Genomic DNA, 22,615 nt, shown 5'->3' with positions numbered 1-22,615 from the left:
TCTCTGTTTTCCTTGTTCCTGGCCCTCCCCTTTGCTTTCTCTTATTTTGATGACCCTCTCACACCGTTGCCCTTTTGACCTGCCTATTACTTTCCTCTTTCCCCACCTCCTTCCTTTATTCCATGGTTTACTCTCCTGTCGTATCTTCAGCCCTTTACCTCTTCCACCCATCACCTCCTGCCTACTCACATCATTCCCTTTCATCCCCGTCCCCCTCTCTTCTGATTCAGCTATTTTCTGCTAAGTTTTGCTCCTTCCTCCCTCCCTATCTTTTTATCCTGGCTTCTACCCCTTTCCTTTCCAGCCCTGATGAAGGGTCTTGCCCAAAATGGTGACTTTCCATTTCCCTTTGTAGATGCTGTCTGACCTGTTGAGTTGCTCCTGCATATTCTGTGTTGCTTAGAATTTCTAATATCTGTAAAATTGGTTGTATATCTGTATATTCATGTTTTCCTATAACTTGCCCTTTGAAAAGGAAACTTATTGACTGTCTGATATTGGGGGAGAGGGAAGAGTTGAAGCTGAGATAGTTACATAGACCATAAGACATGGGAGCTGAATTAGGCTATTCAGTCTGCTCCACCATTTGATCATGGCTGATCCATTTGCCTGTCAGTCATTCTCCTGCATTCTCCCCTAACTTATCAATCTCTGCTTAAATATACTTAGTGACTTTGCCTTCACAGCCGCCTGTAGCGGTGAATTCCACAGATTCACCATCCTCTGGCTGAAGAAATTACTCTTCATCCAGAGGCTCCAAACTTTTTTTATGCCAAGGACCCTTACCATTAACTGAGGGGTCTATGAACCCTGGGTTGGGAACCCCTCTCTGTGTTCTAAATGGACATCCCTCTATTCTGAGGTTGTGCCCTCTGATCCTCATCTCCCTGTCTATGGAAAACAGCCACTTTATCTAGGCCTTTGCATATTCAATAGATTTCAATACTATATTCAATAGGTTTCAATGAGATTTCCTCCAATCCTCTTAAACTTCAGCAAGAAACAGGCCTAGACCCAACAAAAGCTACTGGTATGTTAACCCTTTCATTTTTTGAATCAGTTTTGTGAACCTCCTTTGGACCCTTTCCAATCCCAGCACATCTTGTTTTTCAGATGAGGGGTCCAAAACTGATCGCAATACTCAATAGTGAGGCTTGACCAGTGCCTTAAAAGCTTTGGTAATTATATCCTTATTTTTATATTTTAGTCTTCTCAAGATGAATGCAAAACCGACGGTACTCAAGTGGACTCTGATAGCTGGTGCGGATCCACTATAAAAAAGCGGAAGAGAGGACGCCGTGGTGGTGTAAAAGTTCGTTTAAGGATGCAACAAAGACTGACCATGCAGTCTATGGTAAATAAAATTTAAGATCTGTGCTAGAGTGCTGTATCAGAGGGTCATTAAAATCTGTTGCATTTTTTGTTTCATGGAATCTTAGGAATCTTAGGTAACCCCCTCCATTCCGGAAACAGCGATGCATCTTGTTTGGGTCCACAGTACACCATCAAGATAGGATTGCTGAGTCCTTCAGAGGCAGGGGAGATGGAGTATGTTTCATGATCAACTCCTCATGGTGTTCATATATGGTGGTTCTGTCCAAGTCTTGTACACTGCTCCTGGAACTTCTCACAATCAAGTGTTGTCCATTTTGTCTGCCACAGCAGATTTCAGCAATCATCTTGGTAACAGTGTACATCCCACCTCAGGGTAAAACCGGTTTTAGAGCGAATATGAACAGGCATTAAACAGCACATTCTGACGTCTCTCCCGTCATTTTGGGGATTTTAATCAGGTCAGTTTGAAAAAGTCTCTAAATAATTGTTACCAACAAATCACCACCAGAGGAATCAACACACTAGACCACTGTTACACCACTACAAAGAGCACTAACCGTGCTATCCAATGCCCACACTTTGGAAAATCTGATCACCTGGATGTACTACTTCTCTCTGAATATATGCAGAGACTGAAGACTGCAGCACCAGGAGTCAGGACCAAAAAGGTATGGAAGCACAGGAGTGCTTACAGGACTGCTTTGAATCCATGGACTGGACTGTATTCAAACCCAAATCAAAAGCCATGGATGAACCAGCAGGTTTGTAGTTTGCTGAGGGCTAGATCTGTGGCATTTAAGTCTGGCAACCCAGGTCTACGAGAGAATCGGGTGCGACTTGTGGAGGGCTATTGCGAGAGCTTTGGAACAATTCCAAATGGGGTTGGAGGGGAACTCAGATGTACTGAGATCAACTCTGGCAGGGTTTGCAGGCCATTACTTCCTATAAAGTAAAACTTAACATCATGAATGGCAGTGCTGCTTCACTCCCAGACTAGTTCAATGTGTTTTATGTTTGCTTTGAAAAGAAGAATAAAACTGCAGTTATGAGGATCTCTGCAGCACCTGGTGATCCTGTGATCTCTGTCTCGGAGGCTGACCTCAAGCTGTCTTTCAATAGGGTAAGCCCTTGCAAGGTGGCAGGACCCAAAGGAGTACCTGGTAAGGCTTTGAAAGCCTGTGCTAATCAACTGGCGGGTGTGTTCAAAGACATTTTTGCTCATGTCGCTATAGGTGGAAGTTCCCAACTGCTTCAAAAGGGCTACAATTATTCCTAACTGCCTTAATGTCTACCATCCAGTAGCGTTCACATCTATGGTGATGAAGTGCTTTGAGAGTTCGGTTATGGCTAGAATTAACTGTTTCCTCAGCAAGGGCTTAGACCCACTGCAATTTGCCACAATAGGTCTACTGCAGACGCAATCTCATTGGCTCTTCACATGACCTTGGATCACCTGGACAATATAATTCAGTATGACAGGATGCTGTTTATTGACTACATTTTTGATTGAAAAGCTCCAGAACCTGGGTTTCTGTACCTCCCTCAGTTTTCTAAACAGAAGACCACAATCTGTGCGGATTGGAAATAATGTCTCCACCTCGCTGTCATCAACACTGGCACACCTCAGGGATGTGTGCTTAGCCCACTGCTCTGCTCCCTCTCTACACCCATGACTGTGTGACTTGGCACAGCTCAAATGCCATCTGTAAATTTGCTGACCATGGAGCCATTGGCAGAATTTCAGATGGGGATGTAGAGGGCGTTTAATAGTGAGATATATCAGCTAGTTGAGTGGTGTTGCCGCAACAACCTTGCACTCAATGCCAGTAAGACCAAAAATCTGATTGGATTTCGGAAAGCATAAGAAGAGAGAAAGCACACCAATCCCTCAGAGGGATCAGAAGTTTAAAGGATGAGCAACTTCAAGTTCCTGGGTATCAGTTTCTCTGAAGAGCTATCCTGGACCCAACATATTGATACGACTACAAAGGAGGCATGACAGCAGCTATATTTCATTAGGAGTTTGAGGAGACATGGTATATCACACTCACAAATTTCTGCGGATGTACCATGGAGAATTTTGTAACTGGCTGCATCACTGTCTGGTATCGTGTGCTACTGCACAGGGTAGAAGCTACAGAGTGTTATAAACTTAATCAGTACCATCATGGGCACTAGCCTCCATAGTATCCAGGAGATCTTCAGGGAGTGATACCTCATCACTTAGGTAATGCCTTGTTCTCATTGCTACCAACGGAAACAAGGTACAGAAGTGTGAAGGCATACTCTCAATGATTGAGGAACACCATCTTCCCCGAGCCATACAACTTCTGAATTGACTTTGAACCTATGAACACTACCTCACTATTTTTTGCATTAATAATTTAACTATTTAATATCTATATTTGCTGTATTGCCATGTACTGCTGCTGCAAAGTCAGCAAATTTCATGACGTGCTGGTGGTATTAAACCTGATTCTGATTCTAACATTGGATTCCTCACCACCAACTCAACATGCAGGGTAACCTTTAGGGATTCCTGGAAGAGGACTCCCAAGCCACCATGCTCCTCATTTTCCCCATTTAGAAAGTAATTGGTGGCTTTTATATTTTCACCCAAAGTGTATGATCATTACTTTCACACACTGTATTTCATCTGCCACTTCTATGCCCATTCTGCTGAACTAAGTTCTTCTGCAGCCTCCCTGCTTCCTCAACAGTAGCTGCCCCTCCACCTGTCTTCATATCATTTGCAAACTTGGCCAGAATGCCACCAATTCTGTCATCCAGATCAATGATGTACAACATAAAAAGATGCAGTCCCAACACCGACCCCGGCAGAACACCGTAAGTCACCAGCGGCCAATCAGAAAAGGCTCCCTTTCTCCCTATTTGCCTCCTGCCAATCAGACAATGCTCTATCCATGCTAGTATCTTTCCTGTAACACCATGGCCTCTTACCTTGTTAAGCAGCATCTTGCCAAGGGCCTTCTGAAAACCCAGGTACGCAAAATCTTCTAATTCTGCTTTGTCTGTCCTTCTTGTTATTTCTTCAAAGAAGCAGATTTGTCAGGCAAGATTTTCCCTTAAGGAAACCATGCTGACTTTGGCTATTTTATCATGTGCCTCCAAGTACCCTGAAACCTCATCCTTAACAATTGTCTGCAGCATCTTCCCAGCCACTGAGGTCAGGCCAACTGTCCTATAATTTCTTTTCTTCTGCCTCTCTCTTCTTGAAGAGTGGAGTGGCATTTGCAATTTTCCAGTCCTCCAGAACCACGCCAAAATAATCTCCTTGAGAAACCTGGGGTGCAGTCCATTTGTTCCAGGTGACTAATCTACCTTCAGACCTTCAAGTTTCCCAAGAACCTACTCCCTTGTAATTGCAACCCCACTCCTAGTCCCTGACATGCTTGAATTTCTGGCATACTGGTAATGTCCTCTACAGAGAAGCCAACTGCAAAATACTTCTAAGTTTGTCTGCCATTTCCTTTTCCCTCATTACTAACTGTCCTGTGGTCCAATACCTACTCTGGCCTCATTTTATATATTTGAATGAGCTTTTTGTATCCTCTTTGTTATTGGCTAGCTTACTTTTTTCATTTTGTCTCTGGCTTTTTTAGTTGCTGTTTTTAAAAGCTTCCCAATCCACTGACTTCCCACTAAATTTTGCTCTATTATATGCCTTCTCTTTTGCTTTTATTTTGGCTTTGACTTCCTTGTCAGCCACGGTTGCATTATCTTGTCTTTAGAATATTACTTTGTGATGCATCTATCCTGCATCTTCGGAATTGTTCCTGGAAACTCCAGCCATTGCTGTTCTCAATTATCTCTGCTAGTGTCTCTATCCAGTCTACATTGGCCAGCCGCTGTAATTTCCTCTTTTCTTCACTGTAATGCTGATGCATCTGACTTTGGCTTCTCCTCTGAAATTGCAGGGTGAGTTCTATTATGTTATGATTACTGTCGCCTAAGGGTTTCTTTACCTTAAGCTCCCTAATCCAGTCCAGTTCATTACACAATACCCAGTCAAGAAAACACCCTATCCTCGTTATATGCGGGGAATATGTTCCTCGAAGCTGACGCATAATGTGAAATCGCGTAATGTGGATAATTATTTAAAATAGAGAAAATAGGGATGTGTTCCGGGGGCTTGCTAAATATGTTTTATTTGTAATTTACTCACACTATCATACCAATACGACACAAAAGCAGTACCACAAGACAACATTTGTATTATATTTCATCAATTTAAGATAATATTCAATGTAATAAATCATAGAAAGTTAACATTCTGGGGTGTACAGTACTCACCAACAGTGGCAGGTGTGTTCACTCTGGGAGGTGAGTGGTTGTTATGGTGTCAGGCAGCTTTACCTGGATAAGATGGATGGTTATGGTCGTCAGGATCATATCAAGCACAGCAAGGTGTTAAGGAACATTCACAGAACTCTTAGAACTGCCAGCAGCAGGAGATGGCACCAGTTTGAAGAAAGTGGTGAGGGTTGTTTGCTTTGCAGCATTTTGTTTTTCAGGATTAAATTTGCTTGCAGGGAAGAAGGGTTGACTGCAGGGAACAACTGAAATGTGACTCCGTTCTAAACTTGGTCCATGTTCATCGCCATTTGTACCAAGTGTTCTGATTTCCACCATTCCCTCACCATTGGTAAACTCCTAGGATTTTCAAAATCATCTGTTGCTTGCAGCATCTGAGAGAGAGTTTGCCATAAAAAAATACATACACCTTGAATGTGGATCACACCTTGGTCGAGTGGTTGAATCAGCAATGTGTTAGGCGGCAGGAGACGCACAGTTATGTTACAATGAATGCTGCCCAAATGTTTAGGATGGTCTGGCGCATTGTCAAGCAACAAAAGAACTTCAAAGACAAGATTCTGTTCCTGGCAGCAGTGTCCCAGAGCTGCGTTACCTTCAGCTGATGCCACGCCATTTATAATTTCCAACTTTTTTTCAATTGTTAAAGTGGTTCTCTGCCACTCGGCTGATGGCCCAGGACATGACATCGGACGATTAGGAGGCATAGTTAAATATTTCAAGCACAGAATCACTGTACTGTAGGTAAAACCAACAAAAGTTTAAGAGCGCAAGATCTCGCATCCATACGTTACCAAAGCCGATGCAAGACTGGCAGGAGTGAGACTGTGAGGCGCGCGCATATCACTTGCATTCTATAAATTATCTTTTGGAATTCAGCACCAACTTAATTTTCCCCAATCTACCTACATATTGAAATTTTCCCCATGACGAGCATAAGGTTGCCCTTTTGACATCTATTTTCTATCTTCTATTGTAATTTGTAGCCACATCTTGGCAACTGTTTAGAGGCCTGTATGTAACTCCCAGTTGGGTCTTTTTACTCTTGCAGTTCCTCAACTCTATGCACAGTGATTCTAATTTGATCCTCTGACACCTCCAAGGATTTGATTTGATTTACTTTTTTTAAATTTTTACTAACAGAGCCATACCACCCCTTCTGCCTACCTACCTGTCCTGTGGATATTATATGTATCCTTGGATGTTAAGCTGCCAGCTATATTTTTCTTCCAGCTTTAATTCAGTAATGGCCACGTCATATCTGGGTGGGATGGTAGCGTAGTGGTTAGCACAACACTTTACAATACCAGCCACCTAGGTTCAGTTTCCACAGCTGCTTGTAAAGAGCTCATGTGTTCTTCCTGTGACTGTGTAAGTTTCTTCCAGGTGCTCCAGTTTCCTTCCACAGTCCAAAGATATACTGGTTGGTGGGTTATTGTAAATCGCCCCATGATGGGGCTCGGATTAAATTGGGAGATTGTTGGGTAGCGCAGTTTAAAGGGCCTATTCCGCGCTGCAATGCCAAAAAATAAGAAAAATAACTGCACTTGAAGATCATCTACATTATTCCATATACTGTGTGCATTCATGTATAACACCTTCAGTCACCTTGTTTCAATTTTTTTGTCCCCATTATACTGCAACTCATCCCAGTGACGGCAGTTTTGCTTATCAGTTGCTTGTTCTTCTTGACAGTCTCACTGCACACTGCCTTTTTATACAACTGCCCCACCCTCAGCCTATTCATTGTTTTCCATCCCCATAGCAGATTCATTTAAACCCTCCCCAGCTGTTCCAGCAAACCTGCCCGCTAGAATATTGGTCCCCCAGGTTTCAGATATAACCGGTTCCTTTTGTACATGTCCTACCTTCCCCAAAAGAGATCCCAGTGACAGAAATCTGAAATCCTGTCCCCTGCACCAGTTCCACAGCCATGTATTCATCTGCCAAATCAATCCTATTACCTTCAGTGGTGTGTAGCACAGATAGCAATCCAGAGACCTGGAGGCCCTGCTTTTCAGCTTTCCACCTAGCTTCTTAAATTCTCTCTTCAGGATCTTTCTTGTGTCATTGGTGTCGATATGTACCAAGCCTTCTAGCTGCTTATGCTCTGTCTTTAGGATGCCGTGGACCCAATTGGTACGTCCCCGACCCTGGCACCTGGGAGGCAGCATACCATATCATCCAGAAGTTTCTGTCAAGTCCACGTTCTCATGTCATCTGTAACAATGAAAGTCCTTATCACTACTGCATCCTCTTCTCCCTCTGCCCCACAGTATCGAAAATGGTATACTTGTTATTGAGAGGGGTGGTCACAGGGGTACTCTGTTCTTTTTCGCTTCCTAACAGATTCACCCAGGTACCTGCCCCCTGCAACTTAAGGGTGACTACCTCCCTGTAGCTCCTGTTTATTTGTCTCCTCAGTTTCCCATATGAGTCGAAGGTCAATGAGTTGTATCTTCACTTTCTTAACACGTTCTCTGAAGAGCTACAGCTCTGAGCACCTGCTGTTAATGTTGTTATCCAGGAGGCTGGAGGTTTCCCAGAACAGTAGCACTGTCTTGATAAGATTAGGTGTGTTTTTGACCATTAAAATAATGTTTGAGAGTAACTGGAGCAGAAGTTCAAAGCATTTCATAACATTTGATTTTCTCTAGGAGCCGAAGCAAGAATGCTTTCCTGAAAACATAGATGAATTTGTAACTGTGGATGAAGTTGGTGATGTGGAAGCTGGAAATCTGGATCTGGAAGATCTGACACCTTGTGCAGAGAGTAGTAAACTGGAAACTGATGAAGCCAATGTAAGCATTTTAACAGAGAAATCAGAGGATACCACTGAGCAAGAAGAAGAGGATGTAGAGAAACCTAAAGTAAAACATGGTCAAAAGAGGGGAAAGAGCATCAAAACTAAAAGAACAGAAAGTGACCAAAAAGATGGTAGTGAAGATGGAAATGAGCTGATTGACAGTAAGATGGAATCAGATGAAAAGAGTGAAATGCAGGGAGAGACAATCTCAACTTGTGCAGAACCGGAAAGCAAGCGTGCTCGATCACGATCTCCTACTCCAGATGAGTATCAACTTGGACCATATCAGCCCAACAACCCTATAGGTAGGAAGGAGTTTCTTTGAAAAAATGCAAGACTGCTATACTTTAATATTTTTTATGGTGCTTGTCACACTCATATGTTCATTAACTTAATTAAAGCAGTTTGCAAATATATTTACTCAAGTGCGACATTCATAGTATATTCACACGCATTTCAATACTGGTCCATTTGCAAATTAGTGCATTCTGGCTGAACTGAAGCAGTGGTCTCTTAATCTAATTATTTTCCTGCAAAATGTAAATATTACTGGCATTTATAGCTGTTATCCAAAAACTCCACTGAAATGCTATGGATTTGGTGGCTGAAGATCCTGTACTGTTGTTTTTCCCTCTTTTTGCTCCCTTGAAAGGCACATTTTCAGGTGTGAGATGATCTGGTCTCCACTTGCCTGGGTAGTTTGTTCATTGCTGATTTAAAAGCTGTAATAAGCTGCCTCTTTTTAATTACAGGACTAGACTATGTGGTTCCAAAGACTGGATACTATTGCACACTCTGCTGCCTCTTTTACACAAAGGAGGAAGTGGCAAAGAAAACCCACTGTAGCAGCCTGCCTCATTATCAGAAGCTGAAGGTGAGCATTCTGGTGCCTGTAATCTTAGGTGGTTGTTAGATGTTTTGTGTGTTTCCTTGTTCTTCACACTGTTCAAGCGATTGAAGATCTATTGATTCACCATGTTCATCATCTAATAACCCAAAATTTAAGTGACCAGGTAAAGAATCGACAAATTGTCCACGGAAACCAGCTTAAGCCATCATCTTCCTTTACTTCATGTGTGCTAGTATTATTTGAATTACAGTTTGGATTAAAAGGAATAAGTGCTGTAACCATCCATCTCTGTAATACCCTTATTCACATATTTTTAGGCAAAAACTTGTTATTTGTTTATCAGCTTGATTAACATTCAAAGTTTATAGGTTTTTTAATCTTATAAATGTATGTGGTTTGCCTTTTTAAATTTGTATTTCTTTGAATTTGTTGGATTGGACAATTAAAGCTTTGTCTTGAGTTCAGGATGAGTTTTGGTGGGGCTGTTGTTGGTGTGGTATTTGCTTACTCAGTCCTTAGACTACACAGAAATTCTCTGACGAATGATATACAGTGACAGAAGGCATAACTTGTAACAATACGGAGCAAATGAGTTCATAAGGATAAAGACAGTTGTATAAGACACAGATACTTTGTTGTGTATTCGTCTGTTGACCATGGAATTCCCCTAAGTGGTTATCATATGGAGATGGGAAATGGATGTCTGCCATTATTAACATTTAATCATGTAATTTTTCCCTCTCTTCCGTAAGAAAGATGGTGGGGAGTAGCCAAGATTAGTGGGCCATGTGGGAACTAGAAGCAGAGAAAATGATTTAATATTGTTCTCAAAGGTGTTAATTAGCAATGGTGTATTTTTGAAGTCTACCATAGTAGGTTGGAAAGAGATGTCAGATGTTCAGGAAGAGCTCTAAAAATACTGGCAAGGGAAAAAAGATATAAAAACATTGCAAAAGAACAGAAGGTTTAAGACATTAAAGAGTCTTCAATATCTTTCAAGCCAATGAAGGAAATGCTGTTGGATTTAATTTTAGGGACAAAATTGGGTAACATTTTTTGGAATTATTGTAAAATGAATGGTAGTCATGCTTGTGGGTTTAGCATAACAGAAGGATGACATTTATTAATAAAATGCATAATAAGGGAGTTATGAGTTGAAAATAAATGATACAGCTTTGTTGAATTTGTCCAACCAATCCTTGACTATTAGGGAAGACCTCAAAGGACAGATAGTTTAGGTGCAAATGAAACTATTTCCCTTGGCGGGGTTGGGGGGTTAAGGAATAAGAAAGGCTATCTGCATCAATCTTAATCTCCTCGGATTGTTAAGTGTTACAAGCTAAATGTGAGGTTTGTATGACTAAAGAGAAGCTATCTGAGTACAAAAAACAAAATGGAGATCTTTCCCTAAAAAGAAGGGGCAGAAGATATATGAATAGACAACTGGCTTAAAGAATGAAAACAAAAATCTATGTAATACTAAAACTCTCATGCTCTGTTTGTCTGTCTGTTTGTGACTTCCAATTTGCGCAAACAGTACATTACAGCGGCACTATTTTTGGCTAAATCGACTTAAAATGTGCGAACTTACAGAATGCAGGCAAAATTCAGGCTTATACATTTATATAAAATTGTTCATTTGCCAAAATCAACTGCCCTGTCTTGACCCAAGAGCTGATCAGCCATCGTGGAAATTTGGACGTGACGTCAAGACGCATGCACATGGCCAGTCTCTGCAGTGCCTCATCATGCTCACAGAGCCGATTCCACCTTTGAGTTATAGGGCAGTTTTTGCAGTGAATAGAGAATACGAAAACATACAGTATTTGACAAGCAGATATATTGGGCCCTTTGAAGCTGTCAGATCAATACTTGGATTTCCAATTCACGAGAGGGAACCAGCCATTGTTTGCCTTCAAGTACACCTTCCCCAACAGCATCAAGTATTCTTTTGAGATAATGCTTCTGTGCAACTGATTAATGATATGGCAAGAACCACTTTAATGGAATTCATGCATCTTTGCACTGGCGATCCATTTGCAAGAACCTGTACTATGCAGATATTCCCAGATTCTACGCTTGGACTAATAAGATGGGTAAGAAGGAGAATGGGTAAAAGAGTGGAGGAGTACTCTCAAGAGTTTTGAAACAAATGTTCTGGGTCGAATGTATACCGTTTCTCCACGAAGTGGTGACCTCTACTATTTGAGACTTCTTCATCAATAAAGGGACCAGTATCTTTTGAATCATTGAAAACACATGATGGAGTTGATCCTTCCATCATTCAAAGACGTCTGCAGAGAGAGGGAATTGTTGCAAGCTGACGATCATTGGCAGCAAACTATGGAAGAAGCAGAGAGAACAAAAATGCCCAGAGCAATGAGAGATTTGTTGTCTTGCTAACAAACACTGAAATCAACAATCCACAGCAATTAAGGGACCAGTTCAAGAATGCAATGTCTGAAGATTTCTTACAAATGGAGAGGAGAACTATCAATGATCCTAATATCATGATCGATGAAAGGCATCATGGACATGCTCTTGTGTATTTCCAAGAGAAACTTGAGAACTTGGGCAAAACACTTGAAGAATATAACTTGCCAACAGCAAAAAATTGTACAATTATTCAAAGTGCTGGCAATCTGGAATTATTGTGTGAACTGCAGTACAACAGAGGCGAACAGAAGGAATTTGTTTCACAGAAGGAGCCCCTATTGAATAATGAGCAAAGAGAAGTATATGAATATGTGTGCGACTGCTTGGAAAGGACTCTCTCTTCAATGATTTTCATTGATGTACCAGGAGGAACAGTCAAGACATTTATCATCAACTTGATCCTCGCTAAAGTTAGGGAAGATGGAGGTGTTGATATTGCTGTAGCATCATAAAGTACTGTAGCAACGTTGATGCCTGGTGGTAGGACAGCACATTCAAGATTCAAAATACCCCTCAAAAGTCAATGAAAATGCCCTTTGTAATGTCGATTTTAAAAGCACCATTACTGCAAATTTACTCCTACTCCAAAACGCAAGGCTTATTGTTTGGGATGAGTGCCCCGTGATTAGGAGGGGAGCTTCAAAGCCGTGGACCAGACTCTTCGTGATGTATGCGGCAAGAATGAGGCCTTCGGGGGTATTTTAACCATTTGCTCTGGCGATTTCCATCAGCTTTTACCAGTTGTGGAATGTGGAAACGATGCTGATGTGGAGAATTCATGCATAAAAGAATCGTACTTGTGGAGAAGCTTCATCAAGTTTCAATTGAAGAGAAACATGCGATTGAGTGAGGGAGAAGGGCGATATTCTGAGTTCTTATTGGATGTTGGAGAAGACAAGCTTGATCGGATGAAATTGGATTACCTGAAGATATGATTCTGCCAGCAAAAGCTATGGAAGAATGCATTGATTTAATCTACCCAACATTCGACAATCCTGCAGAACTATTTTCAAGGAATTCTATCTTGGTTTCTCTCAATGAAATGATGCGAAAAATAAACTTCATATGCATTAGACGCTTCCCTGGAATCCTGAAAGAATACTATTCTTTCAATGCTGTAAGTGAAGGAGCTAATGCCACTCATTTTCCAACAGAATTCCTTGATTCGGTCGAACTTACTAGATTGCCCCCACATAAACTGGAAATGCAGAGGGGATCTCCCATCATTTCAGTGAGGAACTTGGATCCGCCAAGGCTTTGCAATGGAATGCTAACGATGGTGGAAGAACTGCACGACAATGTCATCGTAGCAAAGATAAACATTGGTGCGTTCAATAATGACATTGTCATGATCCCAAGAATTACTCTCAATTACTCCCAAGAAGGGGAAGATGTCCCTCTTCAGTGGAGCCTGTTCCTGATACAGTCATGCTTTGCTATATACATAAACCATGGAGAATGTGTTGATTTATCTAGAGGAACCGGTGTTCCTGCATGGTCAGCTGTATGTGGCTTTAAGCTGGGGAAAAAGAAATGAAAATGTTAAGAGTATTCTTGAAGGGTGGCAAATCAACCAGAAATGTTGTCATCAAAAGTGTCCTTCGTTAAATGAGGAGGAGCTATACTTGTCTTGCCTCGCATCTTTATTTAAACTGAGTTTTTCTTCTTTAATTTCTAAAGCACATCACATCAGACTGCACTACCTTTCTCTCAAAGGGTGCCCCAATGGGTCACTCAGTTGTCTAGTAATTATTTAAAAATACATATCAGTCGAAGTGGAAGGATGGGTTGGGGGGGGGGGGGATCATAAGCCAATCTAGAGCCACATCATGGTTTAGAATCAAAATGACTGCACTTCATCATTCTTCAATTTTGCAAGAAAATAAGAGATGCTGAGTGTTGAATGGGGTGGATGTATACTTGTATGGGAAGGGCTTTCTGACTGTGTATTCTTGATTGGTGAGGAAAGAAAGAATCAAAATTGTTGAACTACAGTCTGGTCTGATGTTACTGGTAGGAGAGGTCTCCAGAGAAAATATTTTCGATTTTCAACTATTTTCTTGGCATTGACATGGATTGATTAAAAGACAGATCTTATTTGGCTAACTTGATTTTCTTGAAACAGATGATGCTTGTGAATATCTTAAATAGTGAAATATTCAGCAATGAGAGCATTTATGGACAAATGACATGGTTAATACGTCTATTGCATCTCAGAGTGGGATTTTAAAAGGGGCAAATACTGGAATTGAAAGCAATAAAAATTTCTTTATATCTGGCAGATCAGGTAACATCTGGAAAGCTAGATGGTAAACATTTCAGATTGATGATCTTTCCTCGTGCTCATGAAAGATTAACTTAAAACAAGTTTGTTTTCTATGTTGTACAGTTTAAAGGAGTTTGGGGAGAACAAAATGAATCTGTAACTGGGTAGAAACCAGAAAGTATTGTTTATGCTGACTGAAAGTGGTGATTTAAGGTTAAGTAATTGCAGCCTATCTAGCTGATGAACGCAGAAACAAAGGGAGATATGTATGTAGGCAAAAGAAAATTAAATGGTACTAGAACTGAGATACAGAATGGAACCATTGCTAGAAATATTCATTGAGGCAGATGGCATTTGTGGAGAGAAAAGATGACTTACCATTGCCATTATGTCACACTGGCCAGTTCCCAATACAAGCTGGAAAGGATAATCATCTAAAATTACTGAATTTAGTGTCTAATTGTGAGGGCTAGAATATACCTAGGTAGAAAATGTATATTTGAAGAGCTAATTTGTGGTCTTCTATTAACTTTATACAACTGTAAAAGAAATCATGAGTATGTTTTGACTACCTGAACACTGAGAATTCATGCAATGGGATAAAGCTGAATTAAATTTAAGAAGTATGATGCCATTCAATGCAACTATGTTTGACAGAAACTTTTAAAATTTAATGAGAGATCCACATTGATTTGTGAGTAGAATGATGAAATTTGAAGTACACAGTGAATATGTATCTTAAGTTGCACTAACAGATAATAGTTTAAAGAATACAATTATTTTCTCAGACCTCAGCCCCAATAACAATCGTCTTAAGCTCAGGTCATTATATTGTGATGGGGGTGGGGGTCTAAAGACTCTTCCTAAAACAATGATGACATTGCCTCATTAATGTTCTTTATTTTTAAAGAAAACCTTGAACAAGCAAGCTGAAGATTACCGGAAATCCAAAAGAGAACAAAGCCCTGAAGTGGAGATCAAAGAAATAACTGACCAGTGATTCTACTTATGATAGTCTGTAACACCTAACCTATTAGCTGCAAATTCTTTTAGCATCCTGGTTTTATTGGTTATTATTTTTAATGTTTAGATGTCTTAATTTTGTAATGTACAGACATGCATGAATAGATTGGCAGCAGTGATTTTGTTTGCAGTAACTATTTAAGTTCTCAGGAATAGGGACAGTCAACTTTCAAGGGTATTGAATTGATGGATTTCTAAGATATTGTTAGAATATCAGTTCTTGAGTTATCCCAGGAACTGCTTTGGGTCAAGTACCATATCTGGGTTACTTTATTTAAGGAAGTTGGTGAATTTTGTAAGGTAGTAATTGGAAAATATTTGGCAAATGTCAAGTTTTAATGTTGCAGGTAAAAGAAAACAGCTTACCAAGAATAAGTTACATGATTACTGAAATCTGTAGAAATATCTAATATTCATTTGTTGGCCCATATTTGTACAATAATGAAGCTTGCATGGCATTGGTATTAAAGGGGAAAGAAAGGATGAATGTGGTGTTGATGGTGAGATTTTTGAGCCATCAAAATGGTAGAAATCCTGATAAATTTGTAAAGCAATATGCTCTACAGCTGTTAAAGACCAAAATACAATTATATATTTCTTTAATTTGAATTAATGTCAATCTTTTGTTTTTCTGATGTGGAAGGTAGGGGTTGCTGGAAGTTGAGAAGCTAATTTCAGTCTTCAAGTTGTAAAATTTTGGTTCTAGTAAATTGTTTATTTACATCAGTTTAAAATAAAACCCATGCAAGTTAACACCAAAATCAATCCACGGTTTTGGTTTATGCAATGTCTCATTTATGCTGCATTTGCAGAGGGAATTACTTATTGACTAACATATGAATCACTTTACAACTTTGACTTTTCAACAAAATACACATCTTACAAAACTGATTTTTAACAAATTTATTAAATTGGTCCACAAGATATAGGTGCAGAATTTGGCCATGTGGTCCATCAAATCTGTTCTGACATTTGATATCAACTGATTTATTTTCTCTCTCAGCCCCATACTCCTGGTTATCTCTCTATAACCTTTGACACCCTTACCAATCAAGAACCTAATAACCTCTGCTTTAAGACTTGGTCTTTGTCGCCATTTCCATCTGGGGAAACAAATTCAATCGATTCACTATCCTCGTGGCTAAAGAAATCCCAAATAACTTAAGGATGATTCCTCCAAAGCACAAGCTTTAATTATAGTCAACAAAGATAAATTGAACTTCTGTCTTGGTAAGAAATATTCAGAAACTAGGAACATTAATTGTTAATATTAGTCTTGAAGAATCACTACTGTTTGTTTCCATTAAAACTAATTTTAAGCTTATTTTTGTAGGAGTAGTTTGATTACACAATTCGGAATAAATTGGATAAAGGAATTTTGTATTAAAATATTGTTTCTCTTGAATTACCTGAAATTGTATAGTAATGTATAGTATTTGTTTCTGAATGATAAAACCAACTTGTATTAGTTACCAATGATCCATGCAGATTGTCAAAAATTGCTACCAAAATGCATATTTACTTGACCCCAGTACTAAAAAAATTATCAAATGCACTCAGAATTGAATGTTTCCAAAAAGTCAGTGTCCCTTGATTTGTCCTGTTGTAATCTTGTAAACAAGTGAATTTGAGTAACTTTTTGTAAAATGTTGTGCATTTAAACAAATATTACTTTAATTTTAATAACTCCAGAGTTAAATGTTATTCCATTGCCAGTGTGCTGATGATCCTGTTAAAATTTGTAGGTTTAATCAAGAGGCAGCAAAGTATAAAACCTGCTGTTGTGTCATGTTTGAGTTGAGTAGAAACAAGTAGTTTTGTAATTCTTCAAATAAAGCTCCAGGTTTCAATGATTGAGTTCATTAGCTTTTGCTTTTTCTGTTGACAAAGAAACATAAGTTAGGATTTTCAGGACAGTTTTAGCTTGGAATTAGATTGATTGATATTTGTAACCTATAATTCACTCAGTTACTACACATTATTTTCTTTTGACTTTCCCAATACTTGCATGTTAGACTATCATTCCATTACAAAATGTCAGTTCTATTTGCCTGAATTTTCAGTTTTGCTAATAAAATTGAGGTTCCATAAGCAATTTCATTTCTGACCCTGATGTCTTTATTGCTGATGTAAGAGTCTAATCAATGCTTAGATACCAAGGTGGATTGCTCTACATGTCCTGTCTTGGATAGAATTCATCTATCAGTGTACGCTCTTAATTATTCAGTATTACAGCCTTTGAATTATGGAACATCATCTTGCTCCATGGTTTAAATGAACTGGACCTACATCAGTGCCTATTGTTTTTTATATTATTGACAACGTAGAATTAAACAGCAATGAAATGGGTCCTTAAGCCTATCTCTCACCTTAAACCTATGACCTCTCGTTTTATCTTCCCTACCCACAGATAAAGAGCATTACCATTCAAGTTATCTATGCCCTTATCAAACTGCTTGATAGTTAACACTTTGGATTGCATGACTTGTTAACTGTACTGATTTCAAATTTCAAAGTAAATTTGGTCACCCTGAGATTTATTTTCTTCAGGACATTCACAGTAACATAGAATAGTATAGCACATTACAGGCCCTTCGGCCCACAATATTGTGCTGACCCTCAAACCCTGCCTCCCATATAACCCCCCACCTTAAATTCCTCCATATACCTGTCTAAGTAGTCTCTTAAACTTCACTAGTGTATCTGCCTCCACCACTTACTCGGGCAGTGTATTCCACGCACCAACCACTCTGAGTGAAAAACATTGCTCTAATATCCCCCTTGAACTTCCCTCCCCTTACCTTAAAGCCATGTCCTCTTGTACTGAGCAGTGGTGCCCTGGGGAAGAGGCGCTGGCGGTCCACTCTATCTATTCCTCTTAATATCTTGTACACCTCATTCTCATGAGACTGTCTAATGTGCAAAGTTGGAGCTCTCAGTTTTCCTGTCTGTTTGTTCTCCATCGATATTTCCCTGGCGTCACCAACTCCCAACTCCATTCCAAGTCGACTCCGTCCTGCTTCACCATTCTGGCGTCTTCTCTCTCCATCTTCTGCTGAACAAAAGACGGCAAAACCTTTGCTCAGGCAAACAAAAGAAAAACATCTCCCCTCACTGGTCAGCGCAGATTCCAAAGCCCCTATTATCTCTGGTGGTAACCCAGACACTGCTGCTACAGGGAAGCCATTACATTAGCCTTGACATACTACAGAGAGGCCATTACATTAGCAGTGAAAACTTAACAGCGCGTTACATATGTGGTAAACATCAAAGGACAATTCCATATTTACAATGTATCTTTCTTTGAAACTACACACAAACTTCACACCTGATTAGCTCACACAGCACAGAAATCCAAATGAATTTTAATCAACGTTGTCTGGTCTAGGATTCACAGCTTTTAGGAACCCATTGTTCAGAGTTACTGTCCAAATTAAATCCAAATCCAAACTGTCCAAATTTATACTCAGACCCAGAGACTGCTGGCCAAAGTCATTAGCTAAATATAAATGTGCTAAAACCAAAAATCGCTCTAAAAGCTACCCATGAGGGACTTTGTCAAATACCTTATTAAAATCTACGTATGTAGACAACATCCACTGCCCTACCCTCATTAATGTTCCTCATCACTTTGTCAAAAAACTTAATCAAGTTGGTAAGACATGACTTGACCCACACAAAGCTACACTAGCTCTCATTAATTAGGCCATGGGTTTCCAAATGCTGATACATCCTATCCCTAAGAATTCTCTCTACATCTACAATTTCCCTACATCTGATGTGAGACACTGTTCCCAGGGTTTCCCATCTTAAATAGAGGTACAACGTTGGTCACTCGCCAGTCCTCTGCAACCTGACCTATGACTAGAGAGGACATGAAGATAGAGTCAAGGCCCCAGAAATCTTGTCTCTCACTTCCTTCAATAGCCTGGGGTAAATCCCATCAGGCCCTGATGACTTAACTACCTTAATACTCGTTCGGATGCCCAACAATTCCTCCTATTTCACCTCTAAACATCCAACCATATAGTATTTATACATTCAGCACTGATCTCCTGGTCATCCGTGTCATTTTACTGGAGGAAATAACTCATTAATTACCTCATTATGTTTTCTGCATCCAAGCAAATGTTCTCTTCCTTATCTTGGAGTGGTCCTACCTTCTTCCTAGTATCCTCTTGTTCTTAATGTATGTATAGAATGTCTTTGGATTAAACCTTGATAAGGATTTTGCATGACTCCTCTTGGCTTTGATAATTCCCTTTTTCAGTTCTTTTCTGGGTACTTTATAATCCTCATGCCCTTTTGATCTTAATTTCTGAAGCTTTACATACTTTTCCTTTTTCTTCTTGACTAAATTCCTTACCTCCCCGGGCATTTTAGGTTCTCTTATCTTTCCATCCTTGTCCTTCCTTCTAACAGGCACATACCATAAGACATAGGAGCAGAATTAGTTAATTCAGCCCATCGATTCTGCACTGCCACTCTATCATGGTTGATCCCAGATCCCACTCAACCCCATACCTTGCCTTTTCGCCATATCTTTTGATGCCCTGACCAATCAGGACACCATCAACTTCCACTCTAAATATACCCACAGACTTGGCCTCCACTGCAGTCTGTGCCAGAGCATTCCATAGATTCACTACTCTCTGGATAAAAGAATTACTCCTTGCCTCCATTCTAAAAGGTTGACCCTCAATTTTGAGGTTGTGCTCTCTAACTCTGGATACCCCCACCACAGCAGACATCCTCTCCACATCCACCCTATCTTGTGCTTTCAACATTTAGTAGGTTTCAATGAAATACCCCTGCATTTTTCTAAATTCCAGTGAGTACAGGCCCTAAGGTGCCAAATGCTCCTCATATGTTAACCCCTTCATTCCTGGAATCATCCTCGTGAACTTCCTCTGGGCTCTCTCCAAAAACAACATATCCTTTCCAAGATAAGGGGCAAAAAACTGTTGTTAATACTCTAAGTGCAGCCGGACTAGTGTCCTATAAAGCCTCAGCATTATCTCCTTGCTTTTATATTTTATTCCTCTTGGGAAAAAAATGCCAACATTGTATTTGCTGCCTTTACCACAGACTCAACCTGCAAATTGACCTTCTGGGAGTCTTGAATGAGGACTTTTAAGTCCCTCTGCACCTCTGATGTTTGAACCTTCTCCCCATTTTGATAATAGTCTGCACTATTGTTCAAAATGTACTATCATACATTTCCCAACACTGTATTCCATCTGCCACTTTTTTGCCTATTCTTCAAATTTGTCCAAGTCCTTCTGCAATCACATTGCTTCCTTAGCACTACCTATCCATGCCATTATCTTTCCTGTAACGCCATAGGATTTTATCTTGTTAAGCACCCTCATGTGTGGCACCTTATCAAGTACCTTCTGAAAATCCAAGTAAATGACATCCATTGCCTGTCCTTAGTCCACCCTGCTTGTTATGTCCTTAATGAGCTCTAACAGATTTGTCAAGCAAGATTTCCCTTTACAGAAACCATGATGACTTTGACTTTTTGTATCAGTTTCCATGTATCCAAAACCTCATCCTTAATAGTAGACTCCAACACTTTCTCAACCATTGAGATTAGGCTAACTGACCTAAAATTTCCTTTCTTTTGCCTTCTTCCCTTCTTAAAGAGTGGAGTGACATTTGCAATCTTCCAGTCCTCCAGGACCATGCCAAAATCAAGTGATTCTTGGAAGGTCATGACCAATGCATCCAATTATCTCTTCAACAACCTCTTTCAGGACTCTGGGATGCAGTCCACCTGGTCCAGGTGATTTATCCACCTTAAGACCTTTGAGTTTGCCTAGCACTTTTTTCCTTTGTAATAGCAATGGCACTCACTCCTACTTCCTGACACACACAATCCTATGGCACCCCTAATGTCTTCCACAATAAAGACTGAAGCAAAGTACCCATTAAGTTCATCTGCCATTTCTTTATCCCCCATTACTAACTCACCAGTATCATTTTCAACAATCGCCCCCCTTTCACTCTTTATATAACTGAAAAAACTTTTAGTATCCTGCTTTATATTATTGGCTAGTTTGCTCTCATATTTCATCTTTTCCCTTGGCCTTTATGCAGTCCTTAACTTGCCTTGTCAGCTATGGTGGCCTATCCTTGCCATTTGAGTACTTACTCTGGGGGTTATATCTATCCTGCGCTATGTGAACTATTCCCAGAAACTTCAGCCACCTCTGTTTTGTCAACATCCCCTCCAGTCCACCTGGGCAAACTCTTCTTTCATGCCTCTAATTTCCTTTATTCCATTCCAATACTGTTACAAGTGATTTATGCATCTCCCTCTGATATTGCAGTCATATTATGATCACTGTTTCCTAAGGGTTCTTTTACATTAAGCTTCTAATGAGATCTGGTTTATTAAACAACATCCAGTCTAAGATGGCCTTTCCCTGAGTAGGCTCAAGCACAAGCTGCTCTAAAAAGCCGTTTCGTATGCATTCAACAAATTCCCTCTCTTGCAATCTGACACCAACCTGATTTTCCCAATCCCCTTGTATATTGCAGTCCCCCATTACAATTGTGTCACCACCTTTATAACCTGCCCATTCCTGCTCTCTTTGCAATCTCAACCCCACATCTTGGCTACATTATGAAGGCCAATACTGTATATGATTCCCATAATGCTTTTTTAAACCTTTGCGGTGTCTTAACTCTATCCACAAAGATTCAACATTCTCTGACCCTATTTTGTGTCACTTCTTTCTAAAGATGTAATTCCATCTCTTAGCAACAGAACCACACCACCACCTATGCCTTCCTGTCTGTCCTTTTGACACAAGGTACTGTATATCATTTGATGTTAAGCTCCCAACATCCTCCTTTCAGCCACTACTCGGTGATGTCCACAACATCTTAGCAACCAATTTCTAATTGCGCCACGAGTTCATCCACCTTATTCCGAATATTACATGCATTTAAATACAGCTCCTTCAGACCTGCATTCTTCGCCCTTTTGAATTTTGCCTCTATGGTACAATTTAACTCTTTGGCCTGTCAGCATTTTTACCCAACTATTTGTACCTTCCCTGTACTCTGTGCAATTGATTTTTAAACACCCTCTGCATGTCTGAACGTGGCCTTGCCAGAAAAAAGGTGTTCCCAATTAACCCCTTGTAGTTCCTGCCCAATGCCCTCATAATTTGCCCCACTCTAATTTAAAACTCTCCCACATCGACCATACCTATCCTCATCTATAGCTATCCTGAAAATTAAGGAGTTGTTGTCACTGTTCTCTAATGCTCACCCATTGAAAGGTCAGTTTTCCAAAACTAGCCCCTCATCTCGTTGGACTGTCCACATATTGATGAATTAATAAACCCTCTTGTGTACACTTATCAAATTCTGCCCCATCTAACCCCCTTGCTCTAAGAATATTTCAGTTTATATTAGGGAAACTGAAATCCCCTATGTTAACAACCCTTTTAATATACATATCTCCTTAATCTGCTCAGATATCTGTTCATCAATGTCCCGGTGGCTACTGGGGGGAGGGCGGGGTCTGTAGTAAAATCCCAGCAGTTTG

At 40.0% G+C, this 22,615-nt stretch overlaps 1 protein-coding gene across 5 annotated transcripts in view; it reads left to right on the top strand.

Annotated features, from left to right (window-relative positions):
- The window catches only part of LOC132405342 (matrin-3-like), a 53,707-nt gene extending 36,556 nt beyond the window's left edge, over window positions 1-17,151 (top strand). For all 5 annotated transcript variants that reach the window (XM_059990067.1, XM_059990068.1, XM_059990069.1 and 2 more), the window contains exons 13-16: window positions 1,208-1,354; window positions 8,328-8,781; window positions 9,229-9,350; window positions 14,939-17,151. In XM_059990067.1, the coding sequence (XP_059846050.1) occupies window positions 1,208-1,354; window positions 8,328-8,781; window positions 9,229-9,350; window positions 14,939-15,028 (813 nt within the window). In that variant the 3' untranslated portion in view covers window positions 15,029-17,151. The remainder of the gene's footprint in view (window positions 1-1,207; window positions 1,355-8,327; window positions 8,782-9,228; window positions 9,351-14,938) is intronic.
- Window positions 17,152-22,615: the final 5,464 nt, after the last annotated feature.

Source organism: Hypanus sabinus, chromosome 15, assembly GCF_030144855.1.
Source record: "Hypanus sabinus isolate sHypSab1 chromosome 15, sHypSab1.hap1, whole genome shotgun sequence".
Classification (NCBI taxonomy): Eukaryota; Metazoa; Chordata; class Chondrichthyes; order Myliobatiformes; family Dasyatidae; genus Hypanus; species Hypanus sabinus.
Note: the sequence above shows the minus strand (reverse complement) of the source record. Positions and strands in the feature narration are given on the sequence as shown.